General features: G+C 38.9%; 1 protein-coding gene across 2 annotated transcripts in view; it reads right to left on the reverse strand.

Annotated features, from left to right (window-relative positions):
• DZANK1 (double zinc ribbon and ankyrin repeat domains 1) overlaps positions 1-13,876 on the reverse strand; it is a 38,531-nt gene extending 24,655 nt beyond the window's left edge. For both annotated transcript variants that reach the window (XM_042466414.1, XM_042466413.1), the window contains exons 1-5: positions 13,719-13,876; positions 11,678-11,831; positions 9,808-9,922; positions 3,549-3,645; positions 1,809-1,933 (exon numbers count right to left, since the gene is read on the reverse strand). In XM_042466414.1, coding sequence (XP_042322348.1) covers positions 1,809-1,933; positions 3,549-3,645; positions 9,808-9,922; positions 11,678-11,831; positions 13,719-13,827 — 600 coding nt within the window. In that variant the 5' untranslated portion in view covers positions 13,828-13,876. The remainder of the gene's footprint in view (positions 1-1,808; positions 1,934-3,548; positions 3,646-9,807; positions 9,923-11,677; positions 11,832-13,718) is intronic.
• Positions 13,877-13,996: the final 120 nt, after the last annotated feature.

A 13,996-nucleotide genomic window follows, 5' to 3' on the forward strand; every position in this document is an offset into this window, starting at 1 on the left:
TAAAACCTAGGGGTGTGTAATAAAAGATCTAAAGGGTGAAGGAAAGGAAAGCAATGCCAAATAAGTTACAAAATTCCAGCAAGCATAACTGTGTGCACACTAAAGGCTGGATGAATGAGAGAGTAGAGGATGGTCAGTGCTTTCAGGACAGATCATATTCTTGCCTTTCACCAAGGAATGGTTCCTTTTTAAATAAGAGTTCAGTACAGAACTTACAATGACCCATGGATAAGTCAATTTAGGTAAAATTTTCTGTTCTGTCAAATCCATTTAGGAGCTGACAAACGTCTGAGAAGGGAGACTGTGTGTGTGTGTGTGCCATTTAAAGATGTTTAGAAAAAAAACAAGGGCTCTGTCAATAACTTTTAAACTTCTTTGCAAGATTAGAAGAGATTTGCAATAACTTTGTATGTCTTTCTACAACAGCTCCAATGGCCACTAGTTTGTTTCCAAGAGCTAGCTGTGCCTTACAAAGCACTACATACCTTGGGTTCAAGGCTATGCAAAGGACCGTATCTTCATGTATGAGGATATTTGAGTTTTGAGGTCTTAAACAGTGGCCCTTCTCTCATATAAGCACCTTTTAGCTTTCGGTACAAACATGAGAACAGACTCTCCTGGTCCTAGGCTCCAGAATTTCTCTTTCAGGGAGGTTAGACTGGCTTCCTCCTTGCTGTCCTTTCACTGGCAGCTATACATTTTTATGTTCCAAAAGGGTTTGGGGAACTGACTTTAATAGTGTACTCTTCTACAGCTTGTATTATTTTTAGTGGATATGTTATAAACAGCTTTAATATTATAAACAATTCATTTATTTTTTTAACAATAAACTTTTGTGTGTTTTAATCTGTTTTTTAAAATTAGTATCTCTTTTAACTTTTGTAAACTGCCATTAGAAAAAGGGTATGATATAAATGATTAAGATCACCACCACCACCGATGCATCTTCTGAAATAACCAAGGGTGTACTTTAAGTTCAAGGATTTTCATGGAAGACTGCCTTTAATTTTTTTTTTACAAAAAGTTAAACACACAGATTTGAATACATTAAGAAACTTTTTAAAAAACACACAATAAATAAATAAATCCCCAACATAACATACAAAATACATGCATAAACTAATCACTACATATCTAACTTCCCCAATGTTAAACTTCCTAAACACCATATCCAAGTTACACTTGTACTATAAGCAAATTACTATTATCTTTATATTATGTTATAAAACCCAAAACTGATAAATTCCCTCGTTGTGGTCTAAAAAAATGGATAAACATATCCCTATCTTTTTTAAAGTTAACCAAAGACTTTTACTTTTATATATGTTTGATGTAGATTTCTGTTTAGATCAGAGGTCCTCAAACCTTTTTGGGCTACTGCCCTCTTTCATCTTGGGTGACAACTCTAGCATTCCCCAACACCTATTTTTTGGAATTAGGTTTACTGTTTATGCAGCAGCCAGCGGCATCTACCTCAGCCATGCCCAACTTGCCACCACCTCCTTCTCTGCCACAACCTCTCATATCTGAATAAAGAAGAGGCAGTGGCTTAGGTTTGTTCCTCCCTCTTGCTTATGCTGGCCTTACAGCAAAAGGAAGACTCGCTGACTGGCTGCTCAATTGCTGCTCCCAGCATGACCAGGTACAAAGGGAAAAGCAACTCAGAACTCTCTTGTCCATGCTGGCCTTGTGGCACTAACTGCACTTAAAAAAAAGAATTGCAATTCTTTTGTAGCATTATTTTTAACCAGATAACATAAATACTCATCCTGTTTAATATTGGACTCAACAAATTGCTTTTTTTTTACCTGTGACTGAGGCACAAATATGACGAGGTTAGACTCTTCTTTGTTACTTGCGGCACTCAAACAACTTTTCATCAAATGTGGTCTACTGAGATGCAAAGACATGTCTACTTTTTCTTTTGATAAACCTAGAATCACACATACATTTCACTGTAAAACATGGTATTCTTCTGTTCAGTCTGTTCTAGTTATTTATGAGAGGAGATTCATTGCTGACAAACATATATATACCAACCTTAATGGAAATTATACATTAGAGAACCTGCAATATTTTGATTATTCTCCCCATTTGTTTTACTTCCTTCATTGTTGATTCAATTGTATTGCTTCAGTGTTTATTCAATGGTTCAAAAAGTGTATGAGACCTACAATGTAGTCCACTGTTGTCATTCACATATTGCCTCAATGATGGATGTTGTCCAAAGTTCAAAAGTTTAGAATGCAGACTGCTGTTGTTATCATACAGAAAATATCTAAAAAAGGGGGGGGGGGGGGGGGAGAAGGCTGCATCCGCACTGCAGAATTAATACAGCCTGACACCACTTTAACTGTCATGACTGTATCCTACAGAATCCTGAGTTTGTAGTTTGATGAGGCACCAGAGCTCTCTGACAGACAAGGGTGAATACTTCACCAGACTACAAATGCCAGGATTTTGTAGAATTGAGTCATGGCAGTTGAAGTGGTGTGAAATTGGATTATTTTTGCACTGAGGACGGAAGCCAAAAGAGTACCAAATAAATCTTGGCAAAAAGAAAATGAGCCTAGAGACTGCAAAGCAAGTGAGCAGCTACTCTCCATCTCTCTGTGTTACATTCATAAACATGTAACATAACCTCATGTAGATATACACAACAGAATCCACAGACACAGCAGCACAACTTCTCCCACTTATCTTCCACAAACTGACCCTGTTCACTTTTGATGACAGCCATTACCATTTGGAGAAACAGACTCCAGGTAGGAAGCCTCAATGCAATGATGGCACATTCTAAAATAAATAAGCGTTTTAAAACCACATGGTTTTAGGAACAAAGAATAGATTTTCATTAAGCCTGCAATACTCTTGAATTTTTAACATATCTGAACTGCCAAAAATTTTAACATGTGGGTGTGTGGACACAAAATGGATAGGAAACTGGAAACTTATACTCAAAAGGAGACTGGCTTGATACACTTTGTTACCTGAAGCCAAGCATTATATTTCACCCCAGTATCCACGTCCTACAGTTCAAGCATGATGATAAATGCTGAATACCCAGGTTAGTTATAGGCTATGGAAAAAGTGATGCAGCTGGGGCCATACATTTTCTAAAATAAGCCTCTAAAATGCTGAAACCCAGGTTCAGATTATACTTTTCTAATCTCATGTATATTAGTGGGGATACTGAGGGCATGTCTCCAGTTTATTGTTCTCCTGTCTGACTCTGTCTCCTGTTCTCACCTGACAGCATCCCTGACAGATTCCAGCTTAACCAATTTCCATGGTAGTACTGATTTAAATTAAAAAGACAATATCTAAGGTTTATCCCAGAGCAATACATTGGGACACAGAAGGGAACATGTTTAGACTGTTACCATAAAGTGCCCAAGGCATATTTGAAATCCAAATCCAATGAAGAAATCACAATGAACTACTGCCCTTCTGAATGTTTGGAGGTATGTCACTATCATTAAAATAACTTTATATTAACTAGCAATCATTTTAGAGTTGTCTTAGATTTAGCTTAAAAATACAGTTACCTTGTGATTTTTCTGCTACAGCACTGCAACGGAGTTTGTTTTTCATGTCCACTTTGTTCTTTCTTAGACTTAAATCAGATAATTCATTTTCCACTTCCTAAAAATTAAAAAAAAAATCTATTAATCACAAATGCATGTTCCCTGAATACCAGTTCCATCTTCTTGCACATCCTAACTGTCTTAAGAAATCCTCTCATCAGTATGTTTTAACAATGGTTTGGATTTGGAGTAAAAAGGGGTATTTGTAATGGGAAGGAAAATTACGATAGGTGAGAAGATCCATAAGCAAACCCTGCATCTGTTGGCATAAAATGCAATGCCTCACTGGTTGCAAGTGAAATATTTCATCTAATCAATGTATATAAAGGGATAATGTATACTTTGGAGAAATGTTACGATTTCTTCTATTGTGATTTCAGAGCCATCAATTATTAGAAAAATGAATATACTTCTGAGGAGACAAATGTATGATTTAAAATATATTCATAACTTACTTCAACAGTGATTACAGCCCACTAGTGAATCGGATGGCTGATAGTGATTAGTACAACACCTGTGTTTAGATTTGCCTCCCTTCATCTCCCATAAGCAAGGATTGGCAGCTCAGAGAAGATAGGCAGCACTATATACAGCTATAAGTGAACAGACTATTATGTGCGATCAGCACTCCTGCAGCTGAAGAGAGGTGGATCAGCTGCAGCATCCTTCTTCTGGCCAAGATGCAGTGGCATGTTTTGGTAGCAGTAGCACCACTGTACACATGTATGCTCTTCTATGAGAGCCTGAGTTCTGACAACATTTTAAACGGAGTCTTTCCCAGGTCTTCACATATACTTGAATCAGGATGCCGCTGAGATGGGGACAACAATGCCAAGGCCATCTGTGGCTAGTACTGATTTTCACAATACTACCAGAATGAAAACCCCACCATCATTTTATGCCCAATTTTATGGCCAATACTTTGCAGCCTTTCTTCCCCTTCCTATCCTCCCTCTATTCCCGAAGGGAATGGCAATTTCACTGAGTTTCCATGTTATCATAATTGATACTTAGAAAAGAGAAAAAAACGCTAAAGTAGAATGATTATTTTTCTCCATCTCTTTTGTTAATCTTTATGTACCAGGACAAGGACATTTTAGTCCCCAGTGTTACATTTCATTGCAGAATCCACAGAGAATTAGATTTGCAATGATGACATTCTATGATATTACTACCCTGTTGTAAACAATGGTCCAAAATGCACTGCAGAAATAATCCCATTTAAGACCACTTTAACTGCCCTGGCTCAATGCTAGGGAATTCTGGGAACTGTAGATCATAGAATCATAGAATAGAGTTGGAAGTGACTGCAAGGGCCATCCAGTCCAACCCCCTGCCATGCAGGAAATCCAAATCAAAGCAACCCCGACAGATGGCCATCCAGCCTCTGTTTAAACACCTCCACGGAGGGAGATTCCACTACACTCCGAAAGAGTGTGTTCCACTGTTGGACAGCCCTTACTGTCAGGAAGTTCTTCCTAATGATGAGGTGGAATCTCTTTGCTGTAGCTTGCATCCATTGTTCCGGGTCCTAGTCTCTGGAGCAGCAGAAAACAAGCTGGCTCCCTCCTCAATATGACATCCCTTCAAATATTTAAACAGGGCTATCATTGTCAGGAAATGACATGTATGTGATCACAAGATAAAGCTGTGAGCTAAGTATTGTAAACAGTCAAGTTCCACTGGCAGTTAACAATTGACAGTTGCATTATGGAATGTTGATGCAGTCAGTCCTTTTGAGAGAGAGTGTCAGTTATGACAGTTGGTGTAAGAGTAACCGCCTCTCTGTTTTTGTTGTTATGGTTGTTTGGTTGGCAAAGTATTTTACTTATTAAAGTAACTTATTTATTAAAAGCCCTCGTATAGAGTGAAGGCTTGAAGTGCTCTTGTCGCTATTTCTCAAGCCAGGAGCTCAAGGCCGTTTGCAGTGGTGAAGAAATATTTTCTTTCTTGGCCTGAATACCTTTGCAGACATCTCTCCAGATTCCTTCTCCCTGGTGTCCTGTCAACGTGGTTCAACTCTGTAGGTGGTCGTGGTGGACACAGCGCATCTTTCCATGCCCTAACAAAGGTTATGGGCCCAGTAGCCGCATGGACAACACTAAAGAAGCTGTGGGAGATCTAGTTCTGCAATTGGTGAGCTGTGTTTGGATTACTAGAGGGCTTAAGAGAAAAGTCCTGAAGAGGAGTGATTTAAGTGCTGTCTGCTCATGGACTCTGTCATTATCAGTTTGTTTTTGGAAGTTTATTCTTGTTTAGCAGCTTGCCCAGACTGTTATCAGTATCGGAGTGTTTGTTTGCAGCTGTTTAAGTCGCAGACTCAGTGCAAACATGGAAGTGGCTGTCAAGTTTGAGAAACTGTCCAAGAAGAATTATGCTTCATGGAAAATTTATATGCAAGCTTTACTGGTAAAGCAGGACTAATGGGACTATGTAAAGAAACAGCCAGATCCTACTGATGAAGACCAGCTAGCTGGTGATGAAAAAGCTAGAGCAACAATTGTTTTAGCTATAGAGATAAGCCAGCTAAATCATACTAGAAATAAGAGGTCAGTGTTTGAAGCTTGGAAAGCTCTTGAGGCTGTTAACCAACCAGCTGGAGCCTTGTCCAAAATGCTGTGCAGTAGAAGGCTATATTGTTGTAAACAGCAGGAAGATGAATCCGTGATTGTACACTTTAAAAAGACGCAAGAAAACTTCGCAGAGTGCAGTGAGCGTGGCATCCAGATTGAGGAAACCCAGAAGGCCCATATACTACTTAGTAATTTAAGCAGAAACTGGAAGTTTTTGATGTACAATCTCCAGGGAGTAGCTGAAGCTGATTTAACTGTGGACCTTGTGGCATCCAGAATACTGGAAGAAGTACAGAGGAGAGACTCTGAAGAGAGCTTCAAGGGTGCAACTAGCTGGAGGCGACAACAAACCAACCAACCTATGTCATTGCCAAAGGAGGGGAGTGCTGCTGTCTGCAGGATACGGAGATGTTTTTTCCTGCGGGGAGACCGGACATTTGATGAAGAACTGTCCAAAAGTCTCTGCAGCAAAGAAAGGACAAAACTCACAAAAGAAAAGGAAAGATAAGCCTCTTGGTGGGAGGGGGCTTGCTACTGATGTAGAAGCAGTTGTAAGTGAGAAGGAAGACCAGTCTGTTTGGATTTTGGACGGTGGGTGTTCTCACCCCATGACTCCTAATAGGAAAAAAACTACAGCACCCTAAGTCAGCACCAGCGGACACTGTGGTATTTGCAAATGGTGAATCTGACTGTGTAGAGGTACAAGGGTCTGTATTAATCCCGGGTTTAAAAAAGGTATTCCATCATGTTTTGTGTGCACCAAAGTTGCAAAATAACCTTGTAAGTGTGGCATCTCTTACTGATGATGGATATGAAATCCTTTTCAGAAAAAAATGAGGGGATTATATCCAAGGAAGGAGCAATGTGTGGTAAAGCCTTAAAGAAAAATCACACTTATCACATGGTGGAACAGGTGCAGTGTGGGAAAGTAACAAACAAACTACTGCATGATGGGTGTGCTCATTACTTCAATAGAGTTATGGGCCACATAAGCTTTAAGGGTTTGAAAAATCTAGAAAAGATTTGCCCAGAGTTCAGAGTAGAGGGCTGTAATAGTTACCTTGGCTGTGCTATGTTCAAAAAGGTCAAAGTCAAGGCTTACCCCATGGTGAAGGTGAGTAAATGCATTACCCAGAGGCCTTTTCAGGTGGTACATGCAGACTTATCAGGGCCACATCAAGTAAAGAGTTTAGGGGATGCAAGTTTACCCTACTAATTGTAGACAGGCATACCCGATTTACATTTGCTCAAAACCAAAAGTGAGGCTGCTGACATGATCAAAAGATGGGTTAATTTTGTTGAAAGGGAGTTTCCCTACAAGGCTGGCACTATTGTGACAGACAGAGGTGGGGAATTTCTTTGTAATAACTTGCAGCAGTGGTTTGGGCAGAAAGGAATCTAACACAAAACTACAAATCCCGGATGTCCTCCATAAGATGGTTTGGCTGAACACAGGATTGGTATGTTAAATCAAATAAGGGATTGTATGTTGGAGGATTCTGGAGCACCAGCAAATTTGTGGGGAGAAGCCACAAGAACTGCTTGTCACATTATGAACAGGTCATGGTGCAGTGTAATTAATCAAACCCCATATAAGCTGTTATATGGCAGAGCACCCAACCTAAAATACTTGAGGGTATTTGGCCAGTATGCCTCAGTATTCATTCAGAAAGTGAAGGCCTCAGTAGTAAGAGCCCAAGTGTAAAAGGTTTGGTCACAGAGAATGAAAGTGATAAAAGAATCAAAAAGGAGAAAGTTTTATAGTAATTAGAGTAATCCTGGGAACATTCTACCATGCTTTTATAATCCTGTTATTTATAGTGCTCATTAATGGTGTTTAATCTTGCTGATGAGATACCACAGTCTAAGATGAACTGACTGAAACTAATGATTGAAGAGATAACTGACACCAGATAAGATGTTTAACAAACATGAGGTAGAAAGCAAATTAGTCATGTAGCCATTACAGAGAACCTGATATAGTTTGGCAGCTTGAAGTTTCTTGTGAATGCAGAATATTTCTGGTACATTTGCTATAAGAGATTTAAATAAGTTGTATGGGTTGCCCCAAACCCTCAAAAACAGCTCTGTATAAATGATTTCAAAAGTTTTTCAGTTTTCATTGCTGTTAATGAAATTGCCCAGGAGACATCATCTGCCCTTAATTGACTTTAATTGGCATGCTTTACCAGTTACAACATCTAAATTCATTTCCAGATCTGACAGTGCAGAAGCTTCTTAAGGGACTTACTGTACTTTATGAAATGGCTTTTGGCTTCAATAGGACAGTTACAGGCCCAGATGTCAAAGGGAGTTATTCTGGTGCTGTTAATGGTGAAAGAAATTTTATTGCCTTCTTTTACTGTCTTTGAAATCACTTTAAGACTAATAAGATATGTGGCTTCTATCTGCATTGACACGCCTTCAAGACCATCTTAAACAACACTGAAGAAAACATCTGTAATAAGATGCAGACTTGTGACACTGACACCATCACCTTGGTTTCCCTATATTATTTTTACCATCTTTGTGAGCCTTTCAGCAAAATTTCCCCCATTCCTCTTCTGGAAAGGCTTTCTTACTAAACACAGAAAAATAGTTTACATACATGGTTAGAGATCTAGTGTTCTAGACGAACTGATGATTTATAACAGACACTAGGTCTGGTATTAAAACTGGTAACAAAAAGTTACATTAAAACTGGTAACATAAGTTGAATCATTATGAGGATATAGTTTTTGTTTCTTGCATATGTGAGATACCTCCTTTCATATGAATGATGATTTTCAGACTTAATTCTATTTTTCTACTCTGACATCTTTTCAATTGCAGCTAATAGTTTTTGTTTTTATTTCTCCATTAGCCACATTGTAAGAGCTGAACTGTTGGACGGACTCTGAGATGAACCTGAGGATCTGAGAAGAATCTGAGAATCAAATTCTGGGTCTAACCTGTAGTCAGGACAGGTGTAAGACTCAAAGTGCAGGCCAGAAGCAGGCGATAAATCGAGAGCCAGCACAAATAAAAAGAAGCTAGAAATTACAACAAGGAAATAATGGAGGATAGAAGAACATCAGAGGTCAGCAAGTTTCTATTTCTCAAGCAAAATTTTTATTCTTACACAGAATTCAACAGACTGATTGTGTGAAATCAGTCTAAAATACTCATCACTGAGAAGAAACTGCTTGCCGTTTTGTGTTTCACCTTGATGAGAAATGCCTATAGGCCTAATAGATCCTCACATCAATACACTTTTAACAGGATTCATAGAGAATACCAATCATGTGTTAAGAGAGTTTATCAAAAACTCTGCAGATGCTTGATATCTTTTTCCTTTTGTGTAGTCCCAAACCAGAGTGAAAACATTAAATCATAACCCCTGAAGGGCCTACTGTGCATGGCTGCTGATATATGAGCCATGTAGATGTCTGTAGTAGGAATGTAGAATCATATTTGACAATAAACTTTAGACATGAGAATTCTAATGGCCTGTTTCAATACATGAAATTCCAGTACTACTTGATATTTTTCTAAATTAACTGTAGTAGATCTTCACAACAAAAATGAAGAAAATTTAAAGACCTTCTATTTTAAGATCTTCAGATTTAAAGATAATTGCTATCAACTTTATCATTTTTATAACTCACCTTTCTTGAAAGATCTTTCAGGAAATTCTCATTATCTTGATTAGGTACGTGGGTGTTTGGAGGTGCATATGTTACTACAAATATTTTTGTTACAATAGCACTTTCTCGGTAGTCCCTGTAATTCAAGAATCAAGAAACCCTAGATAAAACCTGTTAAATTTATAATCCATGAAGGAAACACAGTCTACCAGCCATGACCAATAGTCCACTAGTGGCTCAAAACACATGACATTCTTTGATGCCTGCCTGGTACTATGCTGGGACTTGAGGGTTTGACAGCACCATATTACTTGAATGGTTGCAAACTGTGGAAGTGTGTTTTATATCAGTAGAAATATAATAGATAAGTGTGATATTTATGGTATTTCATAATATTTATGGAAGTATTTTAATCTTTCTCTCAGTTGCCCAAAGACTCCTTACCGTTGCTAACAAGATTTAAAAAAAAAATCAAACTAAAGCCAATCAATAAAATTAGCACAACAAAATAACACGAAATCAATGAAAACAGAAGTAAAAATTATTACTCTTAATCATGCAACTTTATAAGTGAAGTGAAACAAAATGCTCTGAATTAGATGCTCACTCACAATAATTCAAGTGATGGAAGAACAAACTAGATTTGATCTAATGCATGTAATATGCACATTTTTGTTATATAGTAGCAACCAAATAAAATACTGAGCAGAATTTATATTTGCGTGAGGAGGAAAAATGTCACTCTTTCTCCCTCTGCCATGGTCTTGAACAATAACTTCCACTCTGAAGCTTTTTGCAGTTGGCAGGCTTCTAAGCACAGAAAGTTTGAGGACACTCTGTCTGAGAATTAAGTGATATTGTACAGTACTCCACTGCAATACTGTTGATATGGAAGCTTAATAGTTCTAATAAAAACATACCATAAAGACTTAGGCCTGAAACAGACAGGCCAAAAGGAGTGCCCTATGGCTGCATCAGGGGTGTGGTGTTAAAATGAAACATGCCTGTGAAGTGGATGGAAGCTACTCCAAGGCTACCAAAGACAGTCTGAAGCTGCCAGTAAAAGGAGTGGCAAAAACCTACTCCTGCTGGTGGCCTGTTTGGGACCAGAGTGTTGGCCTACTTTGATAGTGGGCCATGAGGTCACTTCAATCTCCAGCCGAATGCAGGCCGATTGCAGGTGGAGTGGCCAGAGGCCACTCCTTCATGACCATCTGCTTCGCCCCTTAGATAGTTCAAGAATACTCATCAGGCATTAGAAGCCTGTATAGTTTGCCTTGATAGAGCAACAATAAGAAAAAATAGTAGTTAGCTACTAGAAACAATGGTTATTTGCTAAGCACACTTAATACTGTAAGCCTTTATTGAATGTTATATTAGAAGGACAAGTCGCAATGATATAATCTAATCAACCACACTAAGGTGAGTGTCTCAGAATGACTGAGGCTGGTCATTTTGATCTGATGAAGCCTCAAACTCTGGGACGAGTTACTACATGTGTTGATGCTACATACCCACTTCTCTAATCCTCCTGTGTAAACCCTCCTCACTGTTCACAACATGAAGCCTAGTACCTCACTTTGATAGAGCAATGAGTAAGAAAAATATTAAATAGCTATTAGAAACAATGGCTATATACTAAATTCACATAATACTTGTGGACCCCTGTTGAATGTTATATTTATTCTGACATACACTGGTCTTTTAGACACTTTATTTTTGCTGCTAGAGACAAATATAAAATATATCAAATGAGATACCAGAAAAAGTTAAATGCTTATATTGATTCCCACCTTTCACTTTTGTAGCAAACTAGCTCTTCATACTAAGAAAAGACTATACTTTATCTGCCTTTATTTGAAAAATAAATTACATTGTGATGTTCCCTTACTTTGTAACTGCCAGAGCTTTTACTGTTATTTTCCCATCAGGTAATGTGATTGGTTCCTTATACATAAATGTATTATGATCTCTGTAACCAAGTCTCCCAAAGAGCTGTGGTTTACTACCATCAATAGTATAATAGATTGTAACATCAGGAGTATCTGAAAGACACACACAAAAATAATATGTTTTTTCATCTGCAAAAGGCATTACAACTTTTCCTGCAAAAAAGCTTCTATTTTTTTTAAAAAGTAAATGAATGTGTGAAAAATTAAGTCAGATGTACAGATTTCCTTCTATGTCCCAAGAATAACTTTTCAGGGGCTTTACAGGGAAGGTAGCAGGTTTGGGGGAAAACACAGAGCCCAAACAGAGCTGCTTCGGGTCACTTTGGAGGTATGCTGTTTAAATGAGACACACATCTCGAGAGACCAGAAGCTGTGCCAAAGCTGCGCTCCAGTCCTTAGGACTGGAGTGTGGCTTTTTTGTGGCTTCTGGCCTCTTAAGATGCATGCATCATTTAAACAGCATACCTAAAATGACCCAAAGCAGCTTTATTTTGGCCTGCCTGTTTGGGCCCACAGTTACCATAAGGATTCTTGACCAATTAGGAGATAATAACATCACTAATGATGTAGAATGTTTGAGTATTTCTCTCTTGTGTATCTTTTTAGAGCTAAATTAAAGCTGCTAATCTCTACATTTGAAATTTATTGAAAGATTAGGATTTCCCATTTCCCTGGTTTCCCCCCAGGCTTCACAGCTTTTAGTTTAGATAACGTAGGCCAAAACACTTGTGGCAGGATTGGGCCCACTCCTGCCTGTGCAGTCATGGAGCCACAAGACCCCGGAGTAAAATAGCCCTGGTTTCCTGCGAAGTTTCTAAGAAACTCCATGACAAAACTGGGCTGTTCAGACAGCCCTCCCTGGCACTCCTTATCTTTCTGACATGCAATCCAAGAAGTCTCCCAGCCACTCCATCTTGATGCTGAAACTTAGTACCTGGCCAAATGGGTGCAGCCAGGGGCCCTGCTTCCATGTCAGACAGGGCAACTGGGAATTCTTAGATGGATCACATGCCAGAATGGTTAGGAGCTCCCCCAGGTCCCGGATTGGAGCAGGGATGAGTGTGTGAATACCTGCCCCTTCCCCCGCCGATCCAGGGGCTAACCCAGGTGAGCACCAGGGGTAGCATAGCACAAACTCAGCTTGTGCTATCCTCCCCTGTATGCTCAGGACCCAAATATTAAATGATTTTTTTTTACCTACGCTGCTTTCAGAGGCATGTGTTTTCTTGATACAGTGAGTAAAGCAAGCATGGAAGGCTGTGACAGTGCTCATTAAAGCTCATTAAAAAGACCTAATGGGTCAGAGGATGTTTACAAAAAATGTGTCAAGTCACATACACAGGAAAGTGATATGAGCTCATCGGTCACCTTAAAATGAATGTCTCACAATGTTAACCCAAAAACAGGCGGCAGAATTACAAGCCAGCATGTGAATCATGCAGTGTTTCCCTGTCCCCATTTAGTTCTTATAACTTAAGCCCTGTCAAGACTGGCACCTTGTGGTGGCCTGTGGGCAAAATCAGGGTGCAGTGTCCTCACGCTGGATGCCCTAACTCTGCCCCCCATGGTGACATTTTGGCATGCACCAGTCCCCATGGTGTGCGCCATATGATGCAAAAAGCCGCACCGCCACGGCTATGGAGCCCCTTGGAGGGCAGAAAAAGGAGCTGTTTTTTACAGGTCTTTTTTGCACTCTCCAGATGCCAGATCGAGGCCATAGCATGAGGAATGCTTTCAGCCTCATGGGAAGGCAATGGCAAAACTCTTCTGAACAAATTTTACCAAGAAAACTCCATGATAGGGTTGCCTTAGGACCACTCTAAAAGCATACGACAACAAAATGTTGTATTATTACATTGATATATATATATTTCAAGGACAAAAAAATGACGAGAAAAAAACAACCCAAGAATTAATAAAAATGATCATTAAATGAATACACACACACTTCAAATAAATGAAGCAATTTATAGCATGTACCTGATTTAATTTCTACAAGAGTATTTGTATCTATTTCATGTTTAGCTTTGCCCGATGTTGAGATTCGAAGTGGTATAACTTGAGGTGCTAAGACGGAGCCAGCAGTCATTTTTCTCTATAGATTGTTTCTAAAAAGAGGAATAAAAAAAAAATAGCGCAGAAAGAAAAGTAAGTAAATCTGTTTGAAGAAAAAGATTTTGGCTGCAATCCTGCAAAGCTTATCTGTGAGTAAATGTCAGTGAAGACACTGAGACTTCTTCTTGAATAAAAATGAGTAG

This window comes from Sceloporus undulatus, chromosome 4 (assembly GCF_019175285.1).
Source record: "Sceloporus undulatus isolate JIND9_A2432 ecotype Alabama chromosome 4, SceUnd_v1.1, whole genome shotgun sequence".
NCBI classification, from domain to species: domain Eukaryota; kingdom Metazoa; phylum Chordata; class Lepidosauria; order Squamata; family Phrynosomatidae; genus Sceloporus; species Sceloporus undulatus.